This window comes from Limanda limanda, chromosome 16 (genome assembly GCF_963576545.1).
Source record: "Limanda limanda chromosome 16, fLimLim1.1, whole genome shotgun sequence".
NCBI classification, from domain to species: Eukaryota; Metazoa; Chordata; class Actinopteri; order Pleuronectiformes; family Pleuronectidae; genus Limanda; species Limanda limanda.
In genome coordinates, this window is record NC_083651.1 from 7,798,410 (window position 1) to 7,813,310 (window position 14,901).

The 14,901-nt window shown below is 39.6% G+C and overlaps 1 protein-coding gene across 2 annotated transcripts; it reads left to right on the top strand.

Annotated features, from left to right (window-relative positions):
• Positions 1–3,774: 3,774 nt before the first annotated feature.
• On the top strand, positions 3,775–14,378 carry hao2 (hydroxyacid oxidase 2 (long chain)). 2 transcript variants are annotated; one of them, XM_061088734.1, is made up of 9 exons: positions 3,775–3,859; positions 5,633–5,688; positions 7,660–7,812; positions 9,330–9,481; positions 10,460–10,743; positions 11,578–11,799; positions 12,315–12,473; positions 12,869–12,938; positions 13,882–14,378. In XM_061088734.1, exons 2-9 carry the CDS (start codon positions 5,672–5,674, stop codon positions 13,935–13,937), a joined length of 1,113 nt encoding a protein of 370 aa, XP_060944717.1. In that variant the 5' UTR covers positions 3,775–3,859; positions 5,633–5,671; the 3' UTR covers positions 13,938–14,378. The 2 variants fall into 2 exon arrangements, with proteins under 2 accessions (XP_060944717.1, XP_060944718.1); XM_061088735.1 differs by having other exon boundaries at positions 11,581–11,799.
• The last annotated feature ends 523 nt before the right edge of the window (positions 14,379–14,901 follow it).

Sequence of the window (14,901 nt, forward strand, 5' to 3'; positions counted from 1 at the left end):
GCCTCGCCAGGGCATGATAACACCTTGGCAATTCAACACACATGTGCTGCGGCGTGCTGGGCTGCTGCCCGAGGGTAGAGCCTCGGCCGGCATGTGGAAGAGGTTTTCCACTCAGCTGAACGTCCAGCACATCCAACACGGCGGCCCCAGAGCCAGATCTAACTCTGTGGTGTCAGGCATCCAGGCCAGCTGTGGATTAACACAATTTGCACCTCCTTTCGGTTCCAGGTAACACCCACACCTCCCCGCGGAGGTCCAGCTCGTCAGATTTAGCCCTTGGCTCCACCTTCACAGCCCTTTGTGTGAAAGCCAAAATAAAACACATGAATTCAGACACACACACACACACACACTGAAAGACAGACGTCTCTCAAGAAGCCAGGTTTTGTTACCAAAGATATTGCATTTACAAAGGGAAAATTCAATTCAAGCGCTGTAACGAAATAAGAGCGAGAGAATCTAATTTAGAATCACTGCACCCCACTGCTGTTTTAAAACGCTTGAACAACTTCTCAGGGCGTTTTGTTGCGTCCACGGCGAGCGGAGACACTGTGACATCGCCATCTATCCATCACTTGCATGGGAACCCTAACATAACAAGCTTGTGATATCAAAGCTCAGGACATCGGTGTTATATATATGTCAAGACCCTCAAAACACCTGTCCAAGTTCACAAGTCTGTTTGACAAGTCTGACATTTGGAGACAGAGCAAAAAAAAGTATCTATATTTTTCTATTTTCTTGTGTTTAATCTGGACTGATTCACTGGAGCTATAGTTGAGTGAATTTCAGACGTATCAGATACCAGCGGACCCGAGCCCTTGCTAAACTGTTCACTGGTTCTCACACTTATCTTATTGTGCTGCGAATCGCTCACAGCCAGGTGTGACGACACTAAAGCCATTGAACACTATACCCATCGGTGTATCAATTGTGTCTCTTAAAAACTCCTCAAAGATTGTGAAAACACAGGCGTAGTCAAAAAAGTGTTGTTTTCAATTTATTTTCAACCGGCTCTCCAAGGTGCTTGTGGACATTTACAAGAACTACAAAACAAAATCATTTTAAATCAAACTGAGAGGAAAAACTCTTGTCTAATGCTCTCATGAGCTCTGACGTTACCTTCTCCGTAACTGGATTCAGACTCACCCCTCAAGAGCTTGAAGCTGCCCTTTTAAACCTTTAGCCCCTCCCACTGGGCTTAATTACTAACTCATACAAATTTATCTGCAAAACCAGGGCTTGAAACAAAAATAAGTTTACAATGTCGTCTTTACATGTCACAAAATAAATCATCTTTAAACAAATCGAATGACTTTTTTTTTGTTTTTTTCATTGTTTTTATTGCAGTTCTTTTTGTTTCCATTCAACAAACAAACAGTGTCTACAAAACTAGACACAAAACAAAACAAACACAAAACATACATGACAGCTCTTACATGAGGGATGAACATGTGGCATGATACAAGAGGTGTTGAATCTCACAGTACACTAATGTCGTTCAAGTCCACAGCAGTCCTTTTAATAGGGTGGATGAAAGGTCTGGACCGATATAGTCCAAAAATGGGCGCCACACTCTGTACAACTGATCTACACTGTGATGTATGACGTTGGTAAGATATTCTAAAGGGATCAGTTCAAAAATTATTTTGCGCCAACCACAGACAGAAGGGACTTTGTCACTGATCCACTGCAAAAGAATATTTTTCCTAGCCGCAAATGTTAAAATATATCATAAAAACAATCTTTTGTTGACTGCAATTTTTAAACAGTCACTTGGGAGACCTGGAATCAGGGATATGGGGTCCATTCCTATATTATTATGAAAAATTCTCTCTATTTCACTTATAACTTCAACCCAATATCTTTGAAGTTTAAACAAATCGAATGACTTTTATAAACAAAAAGGTATCAACCACAAACTGCAAAACTCTTATTAGTTACAAAAAATACAACCGGAAACTTTTTTTAAAAACCGGAAGTTGTGCCCGGTTTGTTTCCTCTAACTTTACTCTGACGGCGAGATGAACCCGCAGTGTCCCTCAGCCGCTGGTAAGTATGTGTGTGTGTAACCCAGGTGCGGAGCTGACGAGTGTGCACCCTCGGTCGGCCCACCGCTAAACAGAGTAGATGATGGTTAGATGGTGATCAACTAGGAACTGTAACAGGAAGCGTGAAAATGTTTGAGTGTGTGTGCTTGGACCGCTGGTGGTCAGTGACGGGGCCGCTCCGTCACACAATTAAACAATCTGTGAAATAAGGAACCATCATTCCAAAGTTGTATTCATTAGAACTATGACAGTTTTCTTTGATTTTCAAATATGTGCCTGATTTAGAAATTAACTCATGATCTTACACCACCACTTAAGCACTGATTACATTTACATGGACACCAATATTCAAACTGTTGACCCCATTGGGAATAAGGGCCTGGTCCCACATTTGCAAATGCAAAGCCAATATCGTTGAACTCCACGCGACGCCACACTGCAATTTTTTCCACAGGCAGCAAATGTTCTGTCCGTTTCCTCGCTCGCAAAGATCAGAAGTGAACAGGAGGTGAGGGTTCGACATTGAAATGAGGAGGTATTTCTGATTATGACGTTTCCATGAGTTGCTAATAGAACATTCCATTCATATTCCTGTTTACATGTTACAGATCTGATTATGACACACAGCTATGACTTCTTTACACTCGGACCTGAGGCATGTGTCGTCAAGCAGTTGGTGACTCTTGAACGTCGACCTCTCAAAATGCTGTGCAAATTCCAACAGAGCATTAGGCCTCTATGGAGGCCGCCATGTTCCTTGTAGTAGCCCAAACTGGACAAACTAAACCCCCTTTGTGTTTTGTTTGAAAACAGAGGTTCCACATGTAGGGGAGGATGAGGTTAGGGGTGTTCAGCTGCAACGTGAAACTTTATGTCACTAAATTTAACACACTGCAACATTAAACAACAAAATTCAGGAAAAAGTACTTGTCAATCAATTTCTAATTACATTCAAATAAGTTACTATCGCAACCACGGTGAGGGCGGCAGAAAAATGTAGCTAAATTCACACGTTAATCAGAAAATACACAAGCTTATTTAAGTATTTTTAAAACAAAACTTTAAACATGAATCAAGACGAATCAGTCATGTGATCATTGACCTTTAGAAACATTTTCAGACATGGAGACTAGATTTTGTCTGATGCTTTACATGTGATGGACTCTTTATAAATTGTGTATAAAATAAACTCATAAACTAAACTTATCTGAGTTGGAAAAAGTCTTTATTATTTTTAGACTCCTGACCTGTGAGTGCAAACTCCAGCTCTGTGGAAAACAAGGCAATGAGTAGCCCAACAAAAATCTGATCTACTGTTAGCTTTGTACAGTGAGGATTCATTATTAACCAGGGTGAAAACTTATTTTGCATTAGACAAATATTGACTGAACGGCTTGGACAAACTCACGCAGACAAAATACCTTCAGGTGGGAAGGAAGGGAAGATCACATGAGGGAGAAACGAAAGGAATAAAGGACAAATTGGTTATATGGACGGGGATGAAGGTGGATTGAAAAAAGTGGGAGGAAGTAGAGACAGAAGGAGGACGGGACAACAAACCATTGACCTGCAGCTTTTGGTGTGTTTTTGGCACAAAGAGAGGCCGGGGTTCAGAGTGCTGACGTGACGGCTTATAGCTGGTGCAGCGCCACCGAGGGAGGAGCGTCACACTGTGAGGGAGGGGTGGGGGGGTGGAAGGTCGTACAGGGGGGGTCAGGTGGGCCGGGGGGGCTGCCCTCTGACATGACCCTGTCACATGAGAAGGGAGCCAACACGCACTGTAAGCTGGACAAGCAGCTGACTTTAAGGTAAGACAATGATTTCATCCCCTTCACTGTCTTTTATTTACACTTTGCTGAATTCTACTTATCAGCTTATTTTACCTTTTTCAGCCAAATGTAGACACCTATAGGTTTTTTTTTTCTTCCAGATATTTTAATGGCAGCAACAAGGTGTCAGGTTGTGTTTATTTCCTGGGGATGAGACAAGGTCCGGGCTAACTAAAGGCCCATGTTGAACTAATAATCTATAACAGAAGCCGATTAGATCCTACCCTTGTTTTTTTGCATTTCACACTAAATGTCAAACACCAGGTATTCTAGAAACTCACCTGGACAATGTGCTCTCAGCAGCCATTCAATGAACAGGACAGAGCTCTCATTCACCACACACATCCAGCCACACTGGAAAAAACGCTTTTACTCACAGTAAATAAACCAATTTTATTAAAGTTAGAAAAAAAAGATTTTGTAGCTGTGTAGTCTGGTGGAACTATAAAGATTGTAAAAATATACTGCAATTTTCAAACAACACGTTTTATTTGCTTTAATTGTATCTATTCATAGTTTTGCAAATGTTTAAGTACAAAGATGTAATGGAACGTATAATTGCAAATATGTCAAATATTGTTACTTACTTTTGAAAACTCACATTGGCCTTCTTATTAGTCTTTCTTAAGTTAAAGAAATATAGGGAAAAAAAACAATTCTAGTTTAAATATTAAAAGAAAAGAAAAGCAGGTTGGTAGAGTTACAGTGTTGTGGAGTGTGGAGTGCGGTGTCTTGTTTACTACAGTAAATATTACTACAGATAGTATTACTACATAACCTACTAACTACAGACATCTATGGTTTTTCTATAAAGTTTTTAGTAGCTGCAGTACTGACACACACACACACACACACACACACACACACACACACACACACACACTAACTGAAGCTTGTGTTTACCTGCTTTACAGATGTTGAGTGTCTCTTTAAGAACAGACGTCAGTCTTTCAGATTCAGTCAGTGTTGTACTGCCCTCAAGTGTTCACAGATGCAAACTTATACAACAGGATTTGTGCTGGAGAGATGCATTTATTTGATTTGGTCCCATTGAGATACAACATCTCTTCTCTCAGGAGTCATGGTCAAGATGGGCAGCAATGAAATAAAAAGTTTAAACTATGAATACAAGAATAACAGATTCTAACACAGAACAAAGTCAATGGTAAAAAAAAAAACACTATTATACTATAGAATTACTTATTGCAGCAGTAATCAAATTCAACAACTTATTACTTTTTTTATTTAGTTTATCAGATATAATATGAGACAATGGCTATCACAAATGTGTGTCAAAATCCAAGGCTTATATAAATATATAATATGGTAGTAGTAGAAGTAGCAGTAGTAGTAGAAGTAATAGTGGTAGCGGTGTTGGTTAAAACAGTGTTTATCATTTTACAACCTGAAACTCTTACAGTATCTAGAGGAAGCTCCACAAGTAGTGTTTGTATTATAATGAATATATGAAATATTTGTGATAGTAGCAGCTTCTAACTTTAGCAGTAGTGGTACTCCCATGAGTAATATAGTTGTGTACTATATTCTCTGTTTTTGTGATGGTTGCAGTGTAATGTTTGCAGTAATAGTACCACCAGTACTGGAGGTAGTAGCAGCACTATTAGCAGTAGAAGCAGTAGCAATGGTCTTAATGGTCAAAGTAGTAGTATTACTCTCAGTACTGGAAGTATCAGCAGTAGAGTATCTGTATAGTCTGCAGTGGTGATGTAACTCCCTGTGTTTTATTCTCAGGTAATGATTCTGACGAGAGGGAAAATCTACTGAGTGAGAATGAACATTTGTAATCGGTGAGTAAACTCAACTAAAACACAACAAATGTGCGTGGCCATATGTAAACTACTGTATGTACTGTATTTGTTCATATGTAGGATTGTGTGACAGAAGCGTGTAATGTTTGTACTGTATGTGTTAGCATGTAGGATTGTGTGTACGGAGCGTGTAAATGTGTGTGGCCATACTTACACTACTGTATGTATTGTATTTGTTAGCATGTAGGATTGTGTGTACGGAGCGTGTAAATGTGCGTGGCCATACTTACACTACTGTATGTGCTGTATTTGTTAGCATGTAGGATTGTGTGTACGGAGAGTGTAAATGTGCGTGGCCATACTTACAATACTGTATGTATTGTATTTATTAGCATGTAGGATTGTGTGTACGGAGTGTGTAAATGTGAATGGCCATACTTACACTACTGTACGTATTGTAGTTGTTAGCATGTAGGATTGTGTGTACGGAGAGTGTAAATGTGCGTGGCCATACTTACACTACTGTATGTGCTGTATTTGTTAGCATGTAGGATTGTGTGTACGGAGAGTGTAAATGTGCGTGGCCATACTTACACTACTGTATGTATTGTATTTGTTAGCATGTAGGATTGTGTGTAGGGAGAGTGTAAATGTGCGTGGCCATACTTACACTACTGTATTACCACGCTGCCCTGTGTCAGACACCTCTTGTCCTCACTATAGCTGCAGTCACCATCAGCACATTTCCAGCTTGTGGAAACACAATAAGAGCAGGGGTCACCCTCGGGTCACATTCACTGTCACTGGCTTTTATAGTGGCTCTATGAAAGTTTGATTCTGTGCCGACACAAAAGCAACCAAGTCGACACAAGGACTCACACACACACACCAGGATTTAAACTTGTTAAAAGGTCCACATTGACAAAAGTAAAATAATCATTTAAGTTGCTCTGCTTGAGGCTTGACGGATTGGTTTGTTGGCCACGTGATGGTTCCACATTTGCTGAGGGGTGTTTGAGTTTGAGGGGTGATGTCGCAGCTCCAGTCGTCTGTGGAGGATGTGTCACATGAGAGGGACGGACTTTGTTTATGACGGATCGATCGTTTCGGGGTAAGTCTTGATGGCGTTGTCTGTTGGTGCCCGTAGCATTCTTGTCTCACATGCAAAGGGACAGATCCTGTTTGACACTGGAGGAGAGACGACAGTTTGGGATAAACAAAAACAACTGACTCTGTGTAACAAGAGGGAGTTTACTTTATTGATATGATCAAAATATATTGTGGATATTTAAATCAATATTTTAAGTGAACCATCATTATAAGGCCTGTGCATGGGGTGAAATGTATCTTGGAGGAGGTTGTGTTTTTAATGGTGTTTGTCTGACTTTTAGCAGGATTATGCCAAAACAGCATTACGTTTTATTAAATTTACCGGAATGGGACATAGAAGAACCCGTTAAATTCCTAAGTGGATCTTAATGAAAAAAATCTGCCATTTATGAGTGTGTACAATTTGGTGCAGTTCCCTAAAAATCCAGATCTAATGAAGTTAAATGTGTTTTCATAAGGAAAGTGTTGGAGTTGTGGTTTCAACCATGTCCATGTGTTGGTTTGTTATTCAGCAGGATAACACAAAAATTGCAAGATGGATTACCACAAAACTTGATGGAAGGATGCGGTACAGGTCAGGGAATGACGTGGCATTACATTTTCCAGGAATTGATTTTAAGACGAGGTGTTTTTTTGACTTTTTACCTTGATTTCGCAGAGAATACTTCACGGCTCTAGATGCAAAAAAGACATGTTTAGGGAACTGATATTTGTGAGTATGTACAAGTTGGTGCAGCTCCAATAACAATCTGGAGAGTGAATTTAAATGTCTGGCTGTTGGGACTTGTCAGAGAAATGCGCTCTATTGTGTGCCATAGTTTGTATATTGTAAATTTTGTTCTTGTCAATGTTAATAAGCTTGAGACTGAAGATGTTGTGATCTATGTCCCCCCCCAACAGAGAGGGGGGTCGCTGTGCAGAGATGGCAATGGTATGCCTGACAGATTTTGAGGAGTATGCCAAGGAGCATCTCTCAAAGGCCACCTGGGATTACTACGCAGCCGGAGCAGACGAATGCTGCACCAGGGACGACAATCTGCTGGCTTATAAAAGGTACAGTTTACAGTTTCATCACAAATACACAAAATCAGTGCATCAACAGTCCCTTTTAATACTCGGATACTTGTATTTATGGTAACATGCCGGGTCATCTCTACACAGCGCAGAGAGTAAACAGGATTTTTATTGACAGCTTTAGTGCCATCAGTGTCACTGTAACTCATTGACACATACTGACATGCTGAATAAAGTACTTCACATCTAGAGGTTGACATGATTAGTGTTTCAACTCCTGGTCGTACGAGGACGCAGCTTGTAAAAGATCGTAAATCAAAGTTTTTGTGGACTGTAATCTGCTGTAATTAATTTCAGTTGAAACAGTTTTTTTACGTGTGGTTTTAATTCCTCCTAATCACAAACAGACACTTATATTCCCCCGGAGCTTAGGCAGTGTTGTTGTCCCAGCTCCTTTATGAAGACTAATGATCTGTTTTGAAAGTTGTTACCAATGGGACAAAGTTATTTTTGTATCTCCTCAATGTTTTTCCTTTGCGTGTCTCCTCATGCATTCCTCTCAGCTCTGCTCATGTCTTTCTGAAAACGTATAGACAGTGCTTTTCCTCTCTGCGATGATGTGTACATTCATGTTTTTGCTACAACAAACCTGTTACCAAGGATTTATTCGCCGGTGCATTTGGCGTCAGGTTGGAATTTCTGTCTCCCAGTAGGAATAAAGGTTGGGTTGTGTCCTGGAAAGATGATGTTACCTCCGAGGTTTGGGAAAACAGAATCACAGCTTCTCCTGATTCCAAGAAATATGGTTTGTCTCAGAAAAACAGCAGGTTATCATTACAATAAGAATTTACCTTCGATAGACTCTCTTTGACTTATATATAGACTTATATAATATTAGATAATGTTCTTGCAATGCTGTATCAATATTCTGGTTTAGTTCCATCACAGTTCAAGACTTTTTTTCTCTCCAAATGAGAAAACTGAGGTAGACAGTCAGTTTAATAGACTTTTACTTTACGTAATTATATATTTTGAGTTTTTAAACATAACAATGTCATGAAGTCATTCTCATAGATATGTGCCATTTTATAACATAACACATATGAGACGATATAAACGTCCCTACCATTGGAGACATATATGATTCATACAGCTTTCATTTAAATAGCCACGTAATATCATTTATCAGGCCACAAATTATTTAGATCAATGATATCTATGGTTTCAGCTGTTCAAATTGTAAAATTAGGTCATTTTGTGTGACTGCATTGGCGTGAACTGAATTATCTTTGGTTTGTGTTTGTTAAGTAAAGTAAAGCAAAGCATTTGAATAATTGAACTAATCAAACAATCGACTAAATAATCTGTACATTAATCAATCATAAATGCAATAATTATAATCCTCAACCTTCTGCGGATCTTAAGCTGGTCAAAAGATGCTTTTCCTACAAATTCCCCACAGTGTAGTTTTCAACCGAGTGAACACCACCATCTACCTGAACTTTCACCCCCTTCATCATGTTAATATCGCATGTTCATCTGCTCTCCAAACCCAGGATCCGTCTGAGGCCTCGGATCTTGCGGGACGTGTCGGTGAGCGACACCCGGACCACCGTGCAGGGGACAGAAATCAGTTTTCCAGTGGGCATCGCACCGACGGCCTTCCACTGCCTGGCCTGGCATGAGGGAGAGGTGGCCACAGCTCGGGGTGAGGACGGTGTTTCTGTGTTTGTGGGTCAGCGAGGAGCATCTCTTCATTTGAATTGAACTGATACGTTGAAGATTTAATAGAGGAGCCCTTGCTTAATTTAGTTTGAGTTACAGTTTTTGGTTCCAAACATGATGAAACCATTTCTCAAATGGAAAAGATCATGAGATTGTGTTTATCTATAACTATTATCCAGTAATAACGTAGCATACATAGCCAACACTAGATGGAAGCATATGACTGAAATAAAGGCCGACATGTTGTACAGGACACAAAATCATTTCCTCATTTAATATTAAACTGAACTGGGCTTTCAATAATTGAGTTGATTAATAAATGCAGTGCAGATGCACTTTTTATACACTCATAGTATATTATATTACCTATTGTATAGTCAAATACTTATATTTATACCTCTACTATATATCATATATTATATCATGCTCTCTGTATATTCTTTGTGTATATAAGTCTATATACACATATTTATACATGTGTACATGTTATAATTATAATTATTATTATTATATTATTACTACTATTATTATTATATATACTGTTGCTGCCATTGTTACTATATACTGCTATTATATTGGTATAATTACTATCATATATAAATATATATTATGTTATATTATATACTATATATACTGTACTATTTTTATATACTGTCTAACAATAACATTACCATCATATCATCAGTACTATTACCATCATCTTGCCACTGCACCTTATCTACCTATTTATCTTGTGTTTCTGTTTTTTATTCTTTCTACCTCAATATTTTTTATTTTATTGTATTGTATTTTATTGTATTCAAATATACCGGCTGCTATGACAACTTAATTTCCCTTCGGAGATGAATAAAGTACTCTATCTATCTATCTATTTATCTTTTGTGGATCTTCTCAGAGAACCCAAAGGGTTTTTAGATCTACATATCAAGTCATTGACCACTTCTCATCTTTCTCCACACAGCCACGGAGGCCCTGAACACCTGCTACATCACCAGCACCTACTCCACCTGCTCGGTGGAGGAGATCGTGGCAGCTGCACCGAGCGGATACCGCTGGTTCCAGCTGTACGTGTACCGGGACCGGAAGCTCTCAGAGCAGATAGTGCACCGTGTGGAGGCGCTGGGATACAAGGCCCTGGTCCTCACCGTCGATGTGCCCTACACCGGGAAGCGCCGCAACGACATCCGCAACCAGTTCAAGCTACCGCCTCACCTCAAGGTCAAGAACTTCGATGGAGTTTTCCAGGTGACAGTACTTTTATTATTATATATATATTTATACTACTTTATGTTTCATATTAGATCTTTTGTATCTTAGAATTAAGCTCATTATATAACTAAACATTTCATTATCAAATACACATATTGCATATTGTTAGATGAGTTTATACGTAAATGTGTGTATTTTTGTTTTTTTTATTTACATTCTCATTGCCTTTGGTTCCTACTTGCCCATGCTTATGAGGGACAATTGTAAAGGTGACACTGGGGTTTGCACATCTGCCGTTGAGGGATTTAAAGTTGCCGTATCAGAACTGTTATAATTAATGAGACTGTGAAGAAGAAACTGTAACCTGCATGTTACAGTTATAAATTCGGCTTCCTGCCATATTGTAACATTTTGAAAATTATTAATATCACATAATCATTGATTAACTGATCACCAATGCAATTATGTCACTACTAGGTTTTTGTAGTATTTGATATAGTCAAAGCATAGACACTGAAAAAATTCACTTTTTCGACCAATTTAATAAAAATCAGTGTTACTGGCAATTAGTAGTACACAAAAGGTATTCCATTTTTATTTTAGATTAAAGTTAACAATTGAGTTACTATAACTTGTTTGCGTTAATTACTTTGTGTGTTACCAATTCAATATATTTATTTAAGCTGGTTAAGGATTCTGTTTTTGTGCATAGGAAATTATTAATGCATTTTGTTTTATTAATCAATAAACTAAATATCACAAAAGATCAACTCCATGTACCAGTAGTATCAGACCTGCCCCCCCACAAGAAACAGCAGTAGTTCATCAACTACATGCATAAATCAGTTGTTGTTGTACGTTGTGTACCAGCAGGAGACTGCAGGACCAGAGGATTATGGGATCCCGGCCAATACCTTGGACCCATCTATCAGCTGGAAAGACGTGTACTGGCTGCAGTCCATCACCCGCCTGCCCATTATCATCAAGGGCATCCTGACCAAGGAGGACGCGGAGCTGGCCGTGGAGCACGGCGTCCAGGGCATCATTGTCTCAAACCACGGAGGGAGACAGTTGGATGGAGGACCGGCCTCGGTACTCACAGACCATATCACATTTTATTTCATATTTGAGAATTGTCCTGTCCAAAGTTAATTAGTGGGGTATCACAGTCTGAGGATTGATGCTTTGGACGTAGAGGTGAAGCCCCGATACAGGAGAATAGGAAGTATTATAGCAGCTAGAGCAGTTGTATCATGTGGCTTTTGTACTGCTGTTAGCTCTAAAAACACAAGGCAAGTAACATTACTGCAACTGGAGTCTCTCTCTAATGAAATCTACTTATCCTAGCTTTATATTCAGGACAAAGACATGAGGTAGGTTTCAATCCTAAAAATGTTCTATCCCTTTATTGTGACAGTGATATTGCAGTAATAATATCATAGTATTATATCATTTGTTTGCTGTCATTCTGGTTTCAAAATGTTTAAGGGAAATGTTTTTCAGTCTGTGGCAACACATACAGTTAAACTTGAGGTGCAGTGGAAAGCGAGTCGACATCTCTTTGATAAATAGCAGTGGCCTTACGTCTCCGCCTCTGCTGCCAACAGATCGATGCGCTGTCAGAGATTGTGGACACGGTGCAAGGAAGGATCGAGGTCTATGTGGACGGAGGCATCAGGACAGGAAGTGATGTTTTGAAAGCGCTGGCCTTGGGCGCCAAGTGTGTTTTCATTGGCCGTCCAGCAGTGTGGGGCCTTGCGTACAAGGTAGGAGAGCAGCACTGATATGACCGTGTGACGTACTCTGTGTGTATTTGTGTCCTTTGATGGATTATTGATTGAGTTGTTTCTTGTCATTATGGTATTATTACTGACTGAAGTCTGACTCTGTTGATGTAGTTCTTGGATTTGTTAAAGCTCCACATACTCCACCGACCTCCACAGTTTAAGTTTATCCTTGAAAGTCGCTGACATTGTAGAAGCTGAGGCCTTCGTGTGATTTAAACTGCTCTTGAACTGAACACAGTCTGTAACCTCTAACTCCGTCTAAACTCAATGACGTCCTTTCAGTCAAGATCACATGAATTCAATCAAAGTTAAGTCAATGGATGATAAGATATTTTGTGTTTTATAATAATTATGGTTCCTGTGTGATCTTCCAGGGAGAGGAGGGAGTGAGGGAGGTACTGCAAATCCTGAATGATGAATTCCGTCTGTCCATGGCTTTATCGGGTGAGTCTGCTCATGTTAAAACAAGTTACACACGTGATCACAGGGGACTCATTGAGATCAACACAACACATCAGGTGGTGGTGTGGGTACTCTGGGAGCTGAGGGGGCCAGTAACAGCCGGGCAAAAAAATACTACTGTTCCTCAAATCAATTGAAGAAATTGTATTTAATTTTCTACAGTTACATTTTGAGGGGAGCAAAGTAATGGGTCTTTTTTTTTATTTTTTATGTAACATTTCGTTTTCTTTGAGAACATTCAGTGTATTTTATAATGCACATATGTAGAACACGACACAGATAATGTTAGGCAAGTACGGAAGAGGATTAGGGCCACTGTGGAAAAAACAAGTGAGTTCTGAGTTTAAACTCAGAATTCTGATATTAAAGTCAGAATTCTGAGAAAAAAGTCAGAATTCTGAGAAAAGTCAGAATATTGAAAAAAAAGTCAGAATTCTGAGATTAAACTCAGAACTCACTTGTTTTTTCCACAGTGGCCCTAATCCTCTTCCGTAGGCAAGGACTGAAAGTGCACTTGTAGTTTAAAATATACAAAACCTAGTTTAAAATGTTGTAAAAAAGAATACACCACTGCCATCTCTCTCTGACATCCAGTGCCCCTGTGTACGGCCACTGTCTACGTCCACTGAAGTTCTCAATGCAAACAAGAGTACGTTCTCATTCGAACTTACTCAGTTGGTTGTGAAACTTTGACAACAATGATTTGTAGGTAACTCTTCAAACGGGTTTTCTGCAAACAGAAATCTTGTGCAAGGAGATGAAATCAGATCCCTCGAGAGAGCCAGGTTTGGCCTGGTGTGAACAGGGCCTTTGAGATGTCAAGTCACTGAAAGCAGCCAGACAGTCGCCATGTGAATACATTTTGTGCACATTCAGCAATATTTAATCTCAACAGTGTCATTTTGTTTATATTCATATGATTCAGGCTGCAGGAACGTCGCTGAAATCAACAGGAACCTGATTCAGTTCGCCAAACTGTAACTGGCCAGCAGAGGGCAGCAGTGTGGACAATGACGGCAGCCTCCCCCCACAGGACTGAACCAAACCAGAAGTAGTTGAGCCACAGACTGAATCGTGAAATGATGAACTGAGAGATGTCCACCTGAAACCTTGTGTATTTATCATTTAAAGGAAACGCGATACATTTGGGGAAGCTTCCATCATTTGGATATGTCTCGTGTCTGACATCCAACATGTGTTCAGAGTGAAGTGAGAGTGTGTGGGGGAGCCCGAGGGTCAGTGGCAGATTTAGCAAGTGAATAATGAAAGTGTGTTTGCGTTTGGAGGGGATGGAGGCTTGATTATGACAATGACAAATTTCTTTTGGTTTTATTGTAATGAGAACAACATAAAAAGAATTTGCCCTGTGGTTTGAAAAGCTGCCAGATGGTTTTGTGCCATAATAAACACCTGCTGAGAGTATGAAGATTTGTTTTTGTCAAGCAGGGAAACACACATGTAGCTGTAGCAGAAGTCGTTTACGCTCGAGGAGAATTACAATTACACTGTTGAATACAGGGAGGATTCGGTTGTACGAGTCTGATCGAGAGATGCAAACAAAAGTGGCCACAGTATCTTTACAGTATCTTTACAGTATCTTTACAAAAGCTTGTGGCAATTGTGAAAATAGCTCTATTGTGTTTTATTCCCCAATGGATCTAATATAATCGAATCAGTGATACTCTGTAAGGTTTATGAGTAGCAGGACCCGAATGAAGGAAAAGCAGATTTGTCGAACAGGGCGTTTAGAAACTGGACCATGGTGAGACATAGAGGTGTGAAGAAGTCATGGATCTAAAACTCAAAAAATCATTCCTCTGAAAAATAAACAAAAATATCTCACAATTCTGACAAAAAGGTGAAAAAAAAATCTTGGATCCCCCCCCCCTGCTCCAGATCTGCATCCAAATATAAAAGGTTGATCCTTGGGTCACGCCCCACCTCT